This window comes from Rasamsonia byssochlamydoides (genome assembly GCF_041956645.1).
Source record: "Rasamsonia byssochlamydoides strain NRRL 3658 unplaced genomic scaffold VTN77scaffold_3, whole genome shotgun sequence".
In the NCBI taxonomy this organism is placed as follows: Eukaryota; Fungi; Ascomycota; class Eurotiomycetes; order Eurotiales; family Trichocomaceae; genus Rasamsonia; species Rasamsonia byssochlamydoides.
In genome coordinates, this window is record NW_027192386.1 from 605,330 (window position 1) to 617,058 (window position 11,729).

General features: G+C 49.5%; 5 protein-coding genes across 5 annotated transcripts; 3 read left to right on the top strand and 2 right to left on the bottom strand.

The window, feature by feature from the left end:
* Positions 1–1,093: 1,093 nt before the first annotated feature.
* VTN77DRAFT_4282 (uncharacterized protein) lies at positions 1,094–2,167 on the top strand (the record flags this gene model as incomplete). Its single annotated transcript, XM_069420324.1, has 1 exon — positions 1,094–2,167. The coding sequence occupies one exon, from the start codon at positions 1,094–1,096 to the stop codon at positions 2,165–2,167; it is 1,074 nt and encodes a 357-aa protein (XP_069281953.1).
* Positions 2,168–2,556: 389 nt separating this feature from the next.
* On the bottom strand, positions 2,557–4,341 carry VTN77DRAFT_4283 (uncharacterized protein; the record flags this gene model as incomplete). Its single annotated transcript, XM_069420325.1, has 2 exons — positions 2,557–3,843; positions 3,907–4,341. The coding sequence occupies 2 exons, from the start codon at positions 4,339–4,341 to the stop codon at positions 2,557–2,559; spliced, it is 1,722 nt and encodes a 573-aa protein (XP_069281954.1).
* Positions 4,342–5,295: 954 nt separating this feature from the next.
* VTN77DRAFT_4284 (mitochondrial 37S ribosomal protein mS37) lies at positions 5,296–5,764 on the top strand (the record flags this gene model as incomplete). The annotated part of the gene is made up of 3 exons (XM_069420326.1): positions 5,296–5,422; positions 5,509–5,588; positions 5,666–5,764. 3 exons carry the CDS (start codon positions 5,296–5,298, stop codon positions 5,762–5,764), a joined length of 306 nt encoding a protein of 101 aa, XP_069281955.1.
* A 975-nt stretch (positions 5,765–6,739) lies between these two features.
* On the bottom strand, positions 6,740–8,477 carry VTN77DRAFT_4285 (uncharacterized protein; the record flags this gene model as incomplete). The annotated part of the gene is made up of 3 exons (XM_069420327.1): positions 6,740–6,876; positions 6,971–8,082; positions 8,146–8,477. The coding sequence occupies 3 exons, from the start codon at positions 8,475–8,477 to the stop codon at positions 6,740–6,742; spliced, it is 1,581 nt and encodes a 526-aa protein (XP_069281956.1).
* Positions 8,478–9,143: 666 nt separating this feature from the next.
* On the top strand, positions 9,144–11,029 carry VTN77DRAFT_4286 (uncharacterized protein; the record flags this gene model as incomplete). The annotated part of the gene is made up of 2 exons (XM_069420328.1): positions 9,144–10,225; positions 10,300–11,029. The coding sequence occupies 2 exons, from the start codon at positions 9,144–9,146 to the stop codon at positions 11,027–11,029; spliced, it is 1,812 nt and encodes a 603-aa protein (XP_069281957.1).
* Between the last annotated feature and the right edge of the window lie 700 nt (positions 11,030–11,729).

An 11,729-nucleotide genomic window follows, 5' to 3' on the forward strand; every position in this document is an offset into this window, starting at 1 on the left:
TCGCTTAGATGAGATATACATGGATCTTTAAGGATGGATGGTCTGTGTTGCGCAATGATCATCACGTCGTTTGAATGTCCACAGATCTCATTGATTGCCCTGATTCAACCATCTGGCACGTCACACTTATCTATTGTGATCTTCATATAGTATAGCACTCAAAGAATGGCAATGATACGGGTGATATCCACGAAATGACCACTTTCCTCAGAATTGACTGTCCTCGTTGAATTCAACTAGTGAGGGGGATCAGCTCGTGCCTTTGTTTAGGTCAATCCAATGATGGTGGTCGACGACCAAGATTATCTTCAGTCTAAAACAGCGTCTGAGGCAAGCCAATCAGGGCGGAGATTTAGTCTGAATTAAGCGCCCGACCTGCATGGGCCATGATCTGCTCTCGTTCCGTCCCCTCTGATAGGCCGCTGCAGAAGCTTGGCACTGCATCTAAATCATGCCCATGCAGCCTGGTCACTTATCACTCCTTACCCCACGCTCCAGCAGTCACCCGAGTATCACAATGGCACACTGATACAAAGAATTGAGGCATTCATTCTGCAATGTGATGATCTATAGAACTAGACCCAATCGGGACGGCCTGATGTCTGCTCAGTTGTTGACTCTGGAGAAATTCTACGGGAATATCTAGACTCCGACATGCTGATAATCAGGAAGTTGCCCGAGGTCCGATGTCGCACCTTCCGAACTAGGTAACTATCTATATACCTAGGTAGGTACTGCTTATGAGCGAGGTACCAGACTGAGAATCAATCTCACGTGCAGCTTTGCCAATCGACTGAAATCATGGCTCATGTTTCATCGATGACAACTGCAACAAGTCGAACCGACGCTCGAGCGTTCATTGTCTCGCAACTTCCTAGACAGTCGTTCAGGATGTGTCTTACAGAGGAAGGAGCTACAGGCGCACCTTCTAAACAGAAGTTCCGGGATTGAATGCCTCCTTGGAACCCAGCTCTTCTCTTTCTGAGCATCCACTCATCTCATCCATGTGACTGCATTTGCTGATAGTATCTCTTGTCTCTTAAGGAGCATCGATCAAGCATCATCCTTTACAGCCCACGCATTTACACTCCAAATGGGCCACAAGGCCTCCGTCGTCCAGGGGGTGCGATCGGAGAACTATTACGAGCCAGGGAATGCTATCAATGAGATATGGCTTGGTGACGTCGAGATCGTCTCCCGCTTGCCTTTTGGTGATTCCGACATGGCACAAGCAGGCTGGCCAGAAGGAGACTGGCCCAAGATCCCGTGGCATCCGTTCCTAATACCACTGCGACGCAAATTGACCGAACGAGGGGAACCAGAGGCCCCTGCACTCGTCCTATGCGATGGAAAATTCTGTGCATGTCGTCAGTGGGGAGGCCCGTTTACCAACCTCTCCACACTCGCCCTGGTCTGTATCTGGGTCTGCTTCTTCACCGTCCTACATTGCAGCACTATGGTTCCAACCATTCTGAAACGAGTTCGTCGCTACTGCTATCTAACCCACGTCGACTTGGGAAGACGGCAGTCCATGCTCAGAACCTGGCTGTGCATCGGCTTTGCTACTTTAGTCGTCAGCGCAACGCTGACCGTTCTCGGTACTTTTACGCTGCCGGCGATGTTTTTCTGTCAGAACTTCCCCCGCGATACTCGCGTATGGGTCGACACGCACCTCTATTTCTACCCCTATATGCTCATCATGCATTGTGCATGGGGTGTTGTGATCGTCTTGGCAAACTGGCGCTTAGCGTTTGAACTATGTCGACTCTGCAAGACGTATGACGAGTTGCGACGAATCAGCCAAAGCACCACAGATGATCCTTCCATTCCTACCACCGCTTCTACAGACTGCAACGATCCAACGCCTCCGTCTGGGGAGGAGGAACAGGCGACTTGTCATCCTCCTCGACAAGGTGTGTCGCTGGATTCCCGGCGCACGACTGCCAGGACCAGCCACGGGCCCAGACATTCCAGCATGGGACAGAATCTGAAATCAGTGTCGGATCCTGGAGCAGACGATGCTGGTATTGAATATCCTCGACCGAGTTTACATGGCGAGACTCGGCAGCGAGATCAGTCTAGGCACACAACAGACAGAAGTCTAAAAAGTCAGCTCGATGCGGAGGACATCGAACTTGATGCGTTAAGCAAGTGGATAAGTTCTTAGCTTGATATTTGACTCCGCTGCCAGTCAGACACTGGGTGCGACTGAATCCGCGTGCAGCAATCTTCTTGATAAGAGGACGCCATCTGGCATCTGTTGTTTGTAATACCCACCTTTCTTCTAGGCAGTAGTGTTACTACACCTGGTTTATCACTTGCATTGTATGGTACCTTTCTTGGCGTATATTTTTATCCAAGAACTTCTTCATGTCTTTCGTTTTATCTTGCTTTGGATGGACCAGAGGTTACCGTCAGACTCGGACTGATGAAGCTTGACGTCCACCGTCGATGAACAGTCTCTGTTCTGATGAGCTCCTGAACTACTAGCTAGCTATTGTAGTCTAAGCACCTACTAGTACAGAGAAAAGGATATCTCCTAACGAAGCTGCTTGCTTAGCTAGCGCGCCCTTCATCTTTCTTCCCCCAGAGATCCCTCCAAAACTCCCTGAGTCCATACCCCTTGGAGCTATCCTCCTCATAGACCCGAACCCGTTCCTTGGGAGCCAACATATCCAGGATCCCTCCTCCTCCTGACCCCCCTGAGGTCTTCTCATCATCGCTCGTGCGGCTCCGGGACGAAGCCCTCTCCGTCGCGCGCCGAGCAATCTCATCCGCCAGCGTCGGCGCAACGTCCGCGTAGCAGGCGTTCAGTTCCCGCTCAAGGTTCAGATACGGCTTTTGCGCAAGACGCGGCGCTTGCAGGTTGTACGACCGGATCAGGTTGTTGATCGTCTTGACTTGGAGTTCGTGGTAGCTGCGCTCGATGGAGAGGTAGGCTGGATCGCGGAGGGGTGGGAGGTTAGGGAGAGAGGTATCAGCATTGGATGAATTTGATTCTGCAGCTGCAGGGGATTGTTGCGGTTTTGGATCTGGATTTGATGATTCTACAGGTCTGGAAGATAATCGGCCTTCATGGGTGATCGGTGTAACTGATGGCTCTGCCGTGCCATCTGCATCAGAAGAAAGGGCAGATTGGGCGCGCTTCGTCTCTGACACCCGAGCCTCTGCCGCGGCGTACGCCTGCGCACGTCTGATCTGCTCCTGCAGCGACCCTCCCTGGCTGGCGATCAACCGGGCCGCATGTCTCCTCCACTCGGTCCGCAGCCGCTGTCGGAACCGATCCACCTCCTTCGCCAGCTCCTGCTGTTTCTCGATCCACGGCGGGACGATCTCCTGCTTCTGGATGATCTTGTTCATGAAGTACTCGGTCGTGTCGATGAAGGCGCTACTCGCGTTGTGGTCCCTTTCGACGTTCTTGCCTTTGCCCCGGGGAATGTTCTTGAATTGGCCGCGCGCCATGGCGTCTTCGATCCGTTCGTTCGCCAGGGACGCCAGCCCTGAGATGGTCATGGGGAGGGACCGGGCGCCAGGTTCGAACCGCTGGCTGAACTCCTTCCGGAGCGCCTCTCGCTCCTCGTCTGTGAGGCCGGAACTCTGACTCAGGACGTAGGCGGACGTGCGATCTCGCGCGTCAGCTAGACGGTGACCGGCGGATTTGGGTGCTTTCGACGTCGGTTTGAGATTTACGTTGACGGGGGTCGTTGGCTGAGGGATTTTGTAGGGAACGCGCATCGGCTTTTTCGCATCGTCAAGCATGCGAAGGGTTGTATCATGGAGGCTTTCGGTTCCTGTCCATGGCGAGGCTGCGGCAATATCTTGTGTTCCTTTGCCTGCGCTGGACTGCAGAAGAGTCAACTTCTGCCAGAGATCCAGAGATGGGGAAGACTCTTTAAAGATACTTACCGGCATGTTCGCAACGGAAATGGCAGAAGCATGCTCGCTCTTAAAGGAAGTTTCCTTCACCCTCTCTTCCAATTGTCTCTTCAGCTCCTCCGAGAACCCCGCTTCCTGTATGCTTTTGCGCGCCGATCGCCCGCCTTCCAGCATGGCTTGTTCGGTCATTTCGGCCAGTCTTCGCGACATGGCACCTTCCTCTGCTGTCTCTGACGCATTGGTAGTATTACTCTGGACGTTATTATCGCTTTTTGACGCCGACGACGCTGATGCTCCATCTTGTCGAAGTTGCGACGCGGAAGAAAACGATCTCCGTGGTGGTGGTGTTGGTGTTGCTGACGCCGACTCCTCCGCACAAGAAGCCAACAACAGTCGGCGTCTCTGCGCCTGAAGGCAGGAAATGCAGAGGTTAGAGAAGGACAAGCTGCGGTATAATGACCCCATATTGAGCACCAAATCTGCCCAGCAGAATCGATATCGATATATACAAAGAACGGACAATTGAGAAACCCAGTAATTAAGATCTGGAGCTGTTATACTTATCGCCGATTTATCGGGCCGATATATCTGTACCAGTGGCCGAAGGGTGCTTATGTCAGCTGGAGTGTACTTTTCTGGTTGGTGTAATTAAAATTTCGCAAGTCTTGACAAATGAGAGCCTAAATGCGGACCTGTCAAGGACCTCAGAACGTCGCCACAGCATCTGGAGCAGAAGAACCACTGGTAATCCATTCAAAGCCAGATGCTGGAACGAGTTGCCTCAGAACCAGGAATCTCAACGAGTTACAGGCTATAATATAGAACAAAGGAGGGGCTGCCTACCTAGGTATTAGTCAATTCGATCTCATTATGAAGAAGATTTGCGCAGAAAGCAAGAGCAAGATGGTAATAACCAGATTTAAAAATTCAAATTCACATTCACATTCAAAATTACTTAATTACTTCCTCTTTCGGTATAACTGCTCTAGTACCTACTTCCTTTTTCCAACTCTCAAGACACTATTTACGTCAGTCCTACCCAACATACCTACCTAGGTCTAATGGGAAAACCTAGCCCAAGAAAATGAATAAAGAAACAGGTTTTAGGGTGGGATTCTTCTTGGTGCTAATTAAGAGAAAAAATGAAGGAGCCGACCATGTCATATCTCAGTACTGTAAATAAAACAAGCCTGTCACGTGCATACCGCACTACACCCCTTTGAGTAGTAACAAGGTTTCCTTGAAACCTTCCGCAGGTCGCGATTTCTCCGGTCTTGGCACAGCACGAAAGCTTTGGTCGAACAATTTCAAGGCAGTCAAGGCAGTGGTGCGAATTACTATACAGTCGCGAAGCAGCAGCTCGTCCGTGCCAATTGAACAGCCAGGCTATTATTTAATACTGTTCAGCCAGCCTTCAACATGCCGGCCAAGGGCGCATCTACTCGTCTCAACCCCGTCCGCCTCAACACGATTCCACACCTCCGGGTGCGTCGACCAAACCAGCAACAGCAGAACCCGTGTACCACGGTGATGTCCTCTATGTTGAGTAAGTTGGCCATGGCCCAGTGTCATCCTCCGGGAGAGTGACTGTTCGGAAAGAGGCTAATTCATGATTTCTTCCGTCGCATGCAGACTGCTGGGCTTCCTCCGGAATCAATTCAGAAGGCTGTGCGGCATTGGAGCAGCAATTGAGGGCGTGCATGGATGCACCGGTGCGTATAATCCTATGTAAGGGGATTTGATGGGATGGATTGCGCTGACGGAGGGTTTTTTTTTTTGTCTCCTACAGAAAGACAAAACTGTCAAGAAGAACACCATCAACTACCACCTCATGAGAATGTTCGACAGGGTCGTTGGGCCACAGAAGAGGGAGGGACGTCTGGGATAGTCGTCTGCCGACACAAAGCACTCTATCAGCTGGGCCTGTGATATTGATGTTGATGTCATTTTTTTTTCTCGCATATACGGAGTTCGGGAATGGTTCAATTGATTGATTGATTGATTGATCTACAGGGTTGAGGTTGAGACCTTTTTCATTTTCTGATGATGAGGAATTGTCTCTATGTATAAGTATTTGGTACTGTACTATACTAGTTCAGTTTATGATTTAAATCATATCATACCTTGTTGGTGCTAGCTAGAAAACCAGTCGTTTTTTCATTCATATCAACCAGTATATATATATCCTTTATCTATCTATATCTATATATAAACTCTATGTCAACGAACCCGATTATGATATTTTTCTCAACTTGTCTTCACATAAATTGTCAATATTTCAGCATGATGATATATTTGTGACTCACTAGGAAACGCCATTCCAGCCAAGAGCGCTGACTCATTAATATTATGGTGCTGATAACTATATCCAAAAAAAAAAAAGTCAGTAATATCAGGCCAAACCAAAACACGGAATCTGTTTGAATTGAATGTCCCTTCTAGAACGGAGGAGATATGTGGTTCTGATTAACACCTAGGTAGTGATCAGTATGGAAGAGACAGATCTATATCTTCAAAGACTGAATACCACCGGACAATCCTTCTCCGCTAAGAAAGTTTTAATGTTATCGTTATCGTAGATGTTCATGTTTGTATCTAAATTTTGGAGACAGGTGGGCGTGTGGTCTGGCTGACTTGCCTTTCCGGTCCCGGTGAAGTTAAGGTAATTACCTAGCTAGGTAGTAGTACTCAGGAGGTAGCGAAATGCTAAATGAAGTTGGAATTGCTGAGGATATCCCCATTCCCCACGTGGTAGATACGAGAACAAAAAAGGACATCGTTGGAGTTGGTAACAACGTTTCCCCTGTGGTGTTGAAATTGGCGCTAGTATATATATCCATCTAAGTTTTGACAGGTCATATACTCAGACATGCTCAAACTTCAAGATCAACTTATTGCTGGTCGGTTTGACTGTGTATGCGTCGATCGCCTCGATACCCTCATCGTCGACGATACTTGTCGAAAAATTGCTGTAGATTGCGGCGGTTGCCAACTTCATCTCTGCAAAAAGTCAGCCACAAAGACGTCGATTACCATCCAGGTTATTCCCTGTCGATTCAGGTAGCAAAACTGATCAAGGTACATGATTGCTTACCTTGTAAAGCGAGATTGCTCCCCACGCACATCCGACCGCCGCTTCCAAACGCCCAGAACCATCTTCTCATCTCCTCCATCTCCGGCGAGTCGGATTCCTTCAGCCACCGACGAGGCTGCCACGATTCAGGGTCGGGAAACACGTCCGGATTGCGATGGAGAGAGTAAGCTTGCGCATTGACCCTGATGTTGGGGGGTATGTTCTCGTATCCAGCCAACGTTGAGGAAGGATACGGGGTCTTGCGAGGCTGAATCCCCGGGATCGGGGCATGAAGTCGCAAGGTTTCCATCACGATGGCCTGGAGAAGAGGCAGGGAATCGATCTTCTTGGGCTCAGGGAGATCATACGACTCGGATGTGGTGGGATACACGATGGGAGGGGATAACGTTTTCAGTTCTTCGCGAAGTTCATTCTGGAGATCAGGATGTCTGGAAAGCTCCCAAAATAGATAAGTGAGGCCAACAGCACTGGTTTCGTGGCCGGCAGTGAGTTGATCAAACATTTCGCAAGCGATGTCCAACCGCTGCTGCTTCATTATCTGAGCGTCCCGCTCTGGATCATCCTTCTCGGCTTGAAGCTGCTTCATCATGGATCGTTTCAGCTGTTTGTACACTGTCGGTTCTAAATGCGGCTCCGTCGCGTCGAGATATTTCTCGGCCTTGTCGCAAAGGTCCAGATTCCACTCATCCATTACCCTCCCTGCTTTCTCACACCACTTTGGAATGACAGGAATCCCAAGGCGCTTGGTCAGGGTGACAAGGCCGGGAACTTCCTGATAATAGAACTCAAAAGGCTTCCTGCATTGATAGTTGTGCAGTAGAAACCTTCGCGTTGGTAGATCCTGCAGGAAATTGGTCGCATTTTGAAGGCCAAAGAGGTATGCGGAAACGAAGTCCATGGTTAACGCCTGATTGACGTCGTGAACGTCGAGCGGTGACCCAGAAGATGCAGCTTCGTTGAGACTGGGAAGAAGGCGGTCATATATCATGGTTCGAGATATGACTTTTAATGCGGGTGAGGACTGCAGAAAGGATTTCGAATATATATTCGACAGCATCCTTTTCCTGGCAGCATGCTCCTTGCTTCCTGTCATTGTGAACATGCTGACTGTGCTATTTAATTCCATATCATCAGCGAGGAAGCATGTATTTTATACCTAGTAACCGCCCACTTACCCGTATGATCCGAAAACTCTCGGATACCAGTCATGTTTCTCGAAGCCACCCCCATACACCGTCTTGATGCCACCCTCGACACAGTTGATGGAAATCTCCGACGGCCCCAGTCTCACGATTGGACCCAGCCTTTCATGCGCAGCATGAATGGTCCTGTTGTTCTGGCCCCTGAAACGTTTCCAGATGATCCAGATCGGTGATATGGGCGCGGTAGGGTGAGCATTTGGAATCTTCGACAGGGGAGAAAAAAGGACAGGATACAGGAAATATTTGTAGAGAAGAAGAGCACACAACAATACAATTCCAAGGGGTGTAGCGTAAGATAGAGCCATCTTTTCGGGCTGGCAGATCGAGCAAGTTAGATGGGCAGAAACGGGTACAAAGCGTGCAACATTACAGGCTTCTCAAAGTCGAAATGAAAGTCGAGTAATGAGTCACAGGGTGTCAACGGATATAGATATACCTTTAAAGGTATTCGGAGCGCTTGATCATCCAGGATCCTCGGCTGCGATGGCACTAATGATAACGCATGCCTTATCTCTTAACAACAGTCACACTGGTTTGTAGGATTGGAAAAATGTAAGTTGACGTACTTGAATAAGAAAACTGGAAGCTCGCGTGCCCTTTTTCCTCCTAGATACACGACGTGAGGCGTTGTCGATCTTCTCCATATTCCCCGCAATGCTAGGCGGTGACGATAAAGAAAGATGGAGGAGATAACGGTGGCCATGACGTCCGTCCTTCCAAATCAGCGGCGACTTGGCGCGCCGCACACCAACATCAACACCTCCTTCTGGGCTCAACCTGGCGATTTCAACATCTCCAGCAAGGTCCACTTTCATAATGATACGACCATACTAGTTTGCATATTAGTTGTTTCTCAGCATGATCAGTCCAGAGGTCGAGTGCGTCATAGAAGAGATTTCGACCGCCCACATCGCCATGATGAAATACATGGGCTGAAGATCTGTTTATATTATCGAGCGACAAACCAGGAGATGCTCGCCAAACTACCATCCGAAATCATCTATCATATTGCAACCTTCCTGCCTACTGCTGGTGCACTGGCCTCTCTGGCGCAGACCTGTAAACGGCTACATAGGATCATCACTGCGGAAAATGGACGCATCTTCCGCGCCTTCGTTCAGAGCCAGTTTCCTTCGATAGAAACCCCTCCTTTCTGGAGGGATGCTGCCCAGGCGCTCACGTCACGATCTCGAGCACTGGATCGACATGCAATCATCGGTCGCTTTGTCGTTCCGCCGGCGGATGCGAAAGCAGTAGGAATTCCCCAGGCGACCAGGCATGACAGCCCAACTCTGGGTTACCGCCCAGCAATAGACAGCTATGAGGTCTGGACGGGTGGCCGCTGGGCGGACAGAAGAGAGGTGCTGTGCTGGGGTGCTGCTGCTGAGATCCTCATGCGGATCAGGAACTCTGGCGATCGCATCGAGGAGCAATGGTTGCGGTTCAATGACCTTGACCACATCAGCAGCCACGACGATATCCGCGGCGTGTATTTACTGAGACCAGACCATCCGAGTAAGGAGACTGATAAAGAGCATCTCATTTACGCTCGAGCACGTGGCGATCTTGTCCATGTCGCCATCTCACCCGACGACGCTGTTTATGAACACAAGCAAACCTTTGTCACCGATCGAACGGAAATCGACAGGATCGACTTTAGCACGGGTCCAGGATCGATTCTCGCTGCCCACTCCTACAATGGGCCTATATCGCTCTACCATACCACGACCGGAGCTTCAGAGGTCCACCCATTTGCTGTCCTGACAGCAGACCCAGAGACTAGAGACCCCTTGAATCTCCCTAAGTTCCTGTCCTCTGATCGACTTGCTGTTGGTACAGGCCGTCTGGCGCAGTCCATTGTGATCTTCGATGTGTCGAATGACAGCGTTTCGAGACAGCGTGAGCTCACCTTTGAGGATCCCCCTCGGAACGGGCTCTGGAGGACCCGGAAGTCCCTGAGAGTGAGCGCTATTGCGCCGTTCAATCTTACCGCACAAGGCTCTCGCTCTCCAGGAGATGTATTTCTTGCTGGATGGGGTGACCGCAGGGTCAGGTACGTTCTGTCGACGCTTTTATCCCCCGTATAGAGACGTAAGAGATCAATGTAGTAACGTGAAATCCATACAGACTGCACGATCTTCGCTCACCTAAATCATACGAACGAGAATTCATGGACACGATAGACAACAATCCAATTTATTGCATTCAGCCTTTTGGTCACGATCGCTTCCTTGTGGGAGCAGGTGCCGATGCAATTGTCAAAATATTCGACCTCCGCACGCAGAACACTTACAGCTACGTGAACTCAAATATATCTTCTTCTTCATCCAGCCAAAATGGAGGATCGTCTTCGTCAACGTCACCCGTTCCTCGCGGAGACTTCTCGTTCTTTATCTCTCACCACTCACCAACCTCTGGTAGACGCAACCATCACGCCTACCGCGGTCCCATCTACGCCATGTCCTCCCCCTCACCGTCCTCGTCAACGATTTATACAGGCATTGTCGATGGCATCGTGCGCCTTGATTTCGCCTCCACGGATGACTTGACCGGCAGCAACAGCGAATGGTACCGCGACAACCTTGCCCTCGGTCTCAAAACCATGATGGAAAACAACAGCAACCACAACAGCAAATCAGCGGGGGCGCAAAACCACAGCGGCGGAGAAAAGATCCTGGAGCTTTCCGGGTACGAGCGACCCAGTCCAGATAACATGAGCGCCAGCGCGAAGCTGAGGGCGCAAAAGCCCTTCTGGGACGTGACGGAGAAAGATGTGCTGACCGAACAAGAGACGGGCTGGGATCGGCGCTGGAAGAGATTGGACGAAGGGGGATTCTGGAGACGACGGTCACGGTAGTAGACAAGGGCAAAAAAAAAGAATGAATGATAGAACCTCTGCATATAGATAGACCTGTAGATCCCGAGTCTGTTGGGCGTGGATATGAAAACACAAGAAGGAGAATGAAAGAATGCATTATTTTCATCATCTAGTACAGTAGTGCCTACAGCTGGAAATAAAAATTACAGCAACACAACCACAATCGCAATCGCAAAACTTTTTTTTGGGTACCTCCCAAGAGATTAGGTACCTAGGTAGATAGGAATTCCCATTAATGGATGGGCGAATTATTTGCACAAATGGGAAAAAAGAGCAACAAAAAGTCTTTCGCTCGTAGGTAGGTAAGTAGGTAATAACAGCAGCCGGCCAGTAGTACATAGTCAACTCCATTCAGCGCCTCGCTTTGTAAAAAGACAGAAAAACAGCAAATGTCAAAAAGAGACAAGAAGAAGACAACAACAACAACAGGAGGCAAATGATACCTCACTCAATACAGTACAGAGAGTATATAATGTCTGTCTAGTAGTCTAGTCTAGTGAGGCATGAATAAACAACAAAGCTTTTGACCAAATCGTACACTACACCAACAACACCAGGAAAGATGAAAAGAACTTTTTTTTGACTCCCCCTTTTTTTGTCTTCCGGAACAATGGAAACTTTTGGCAACAATTGGCGAGATAAAATATTAGGCTAAAAGGACGTCTCAAGAGCATTGACC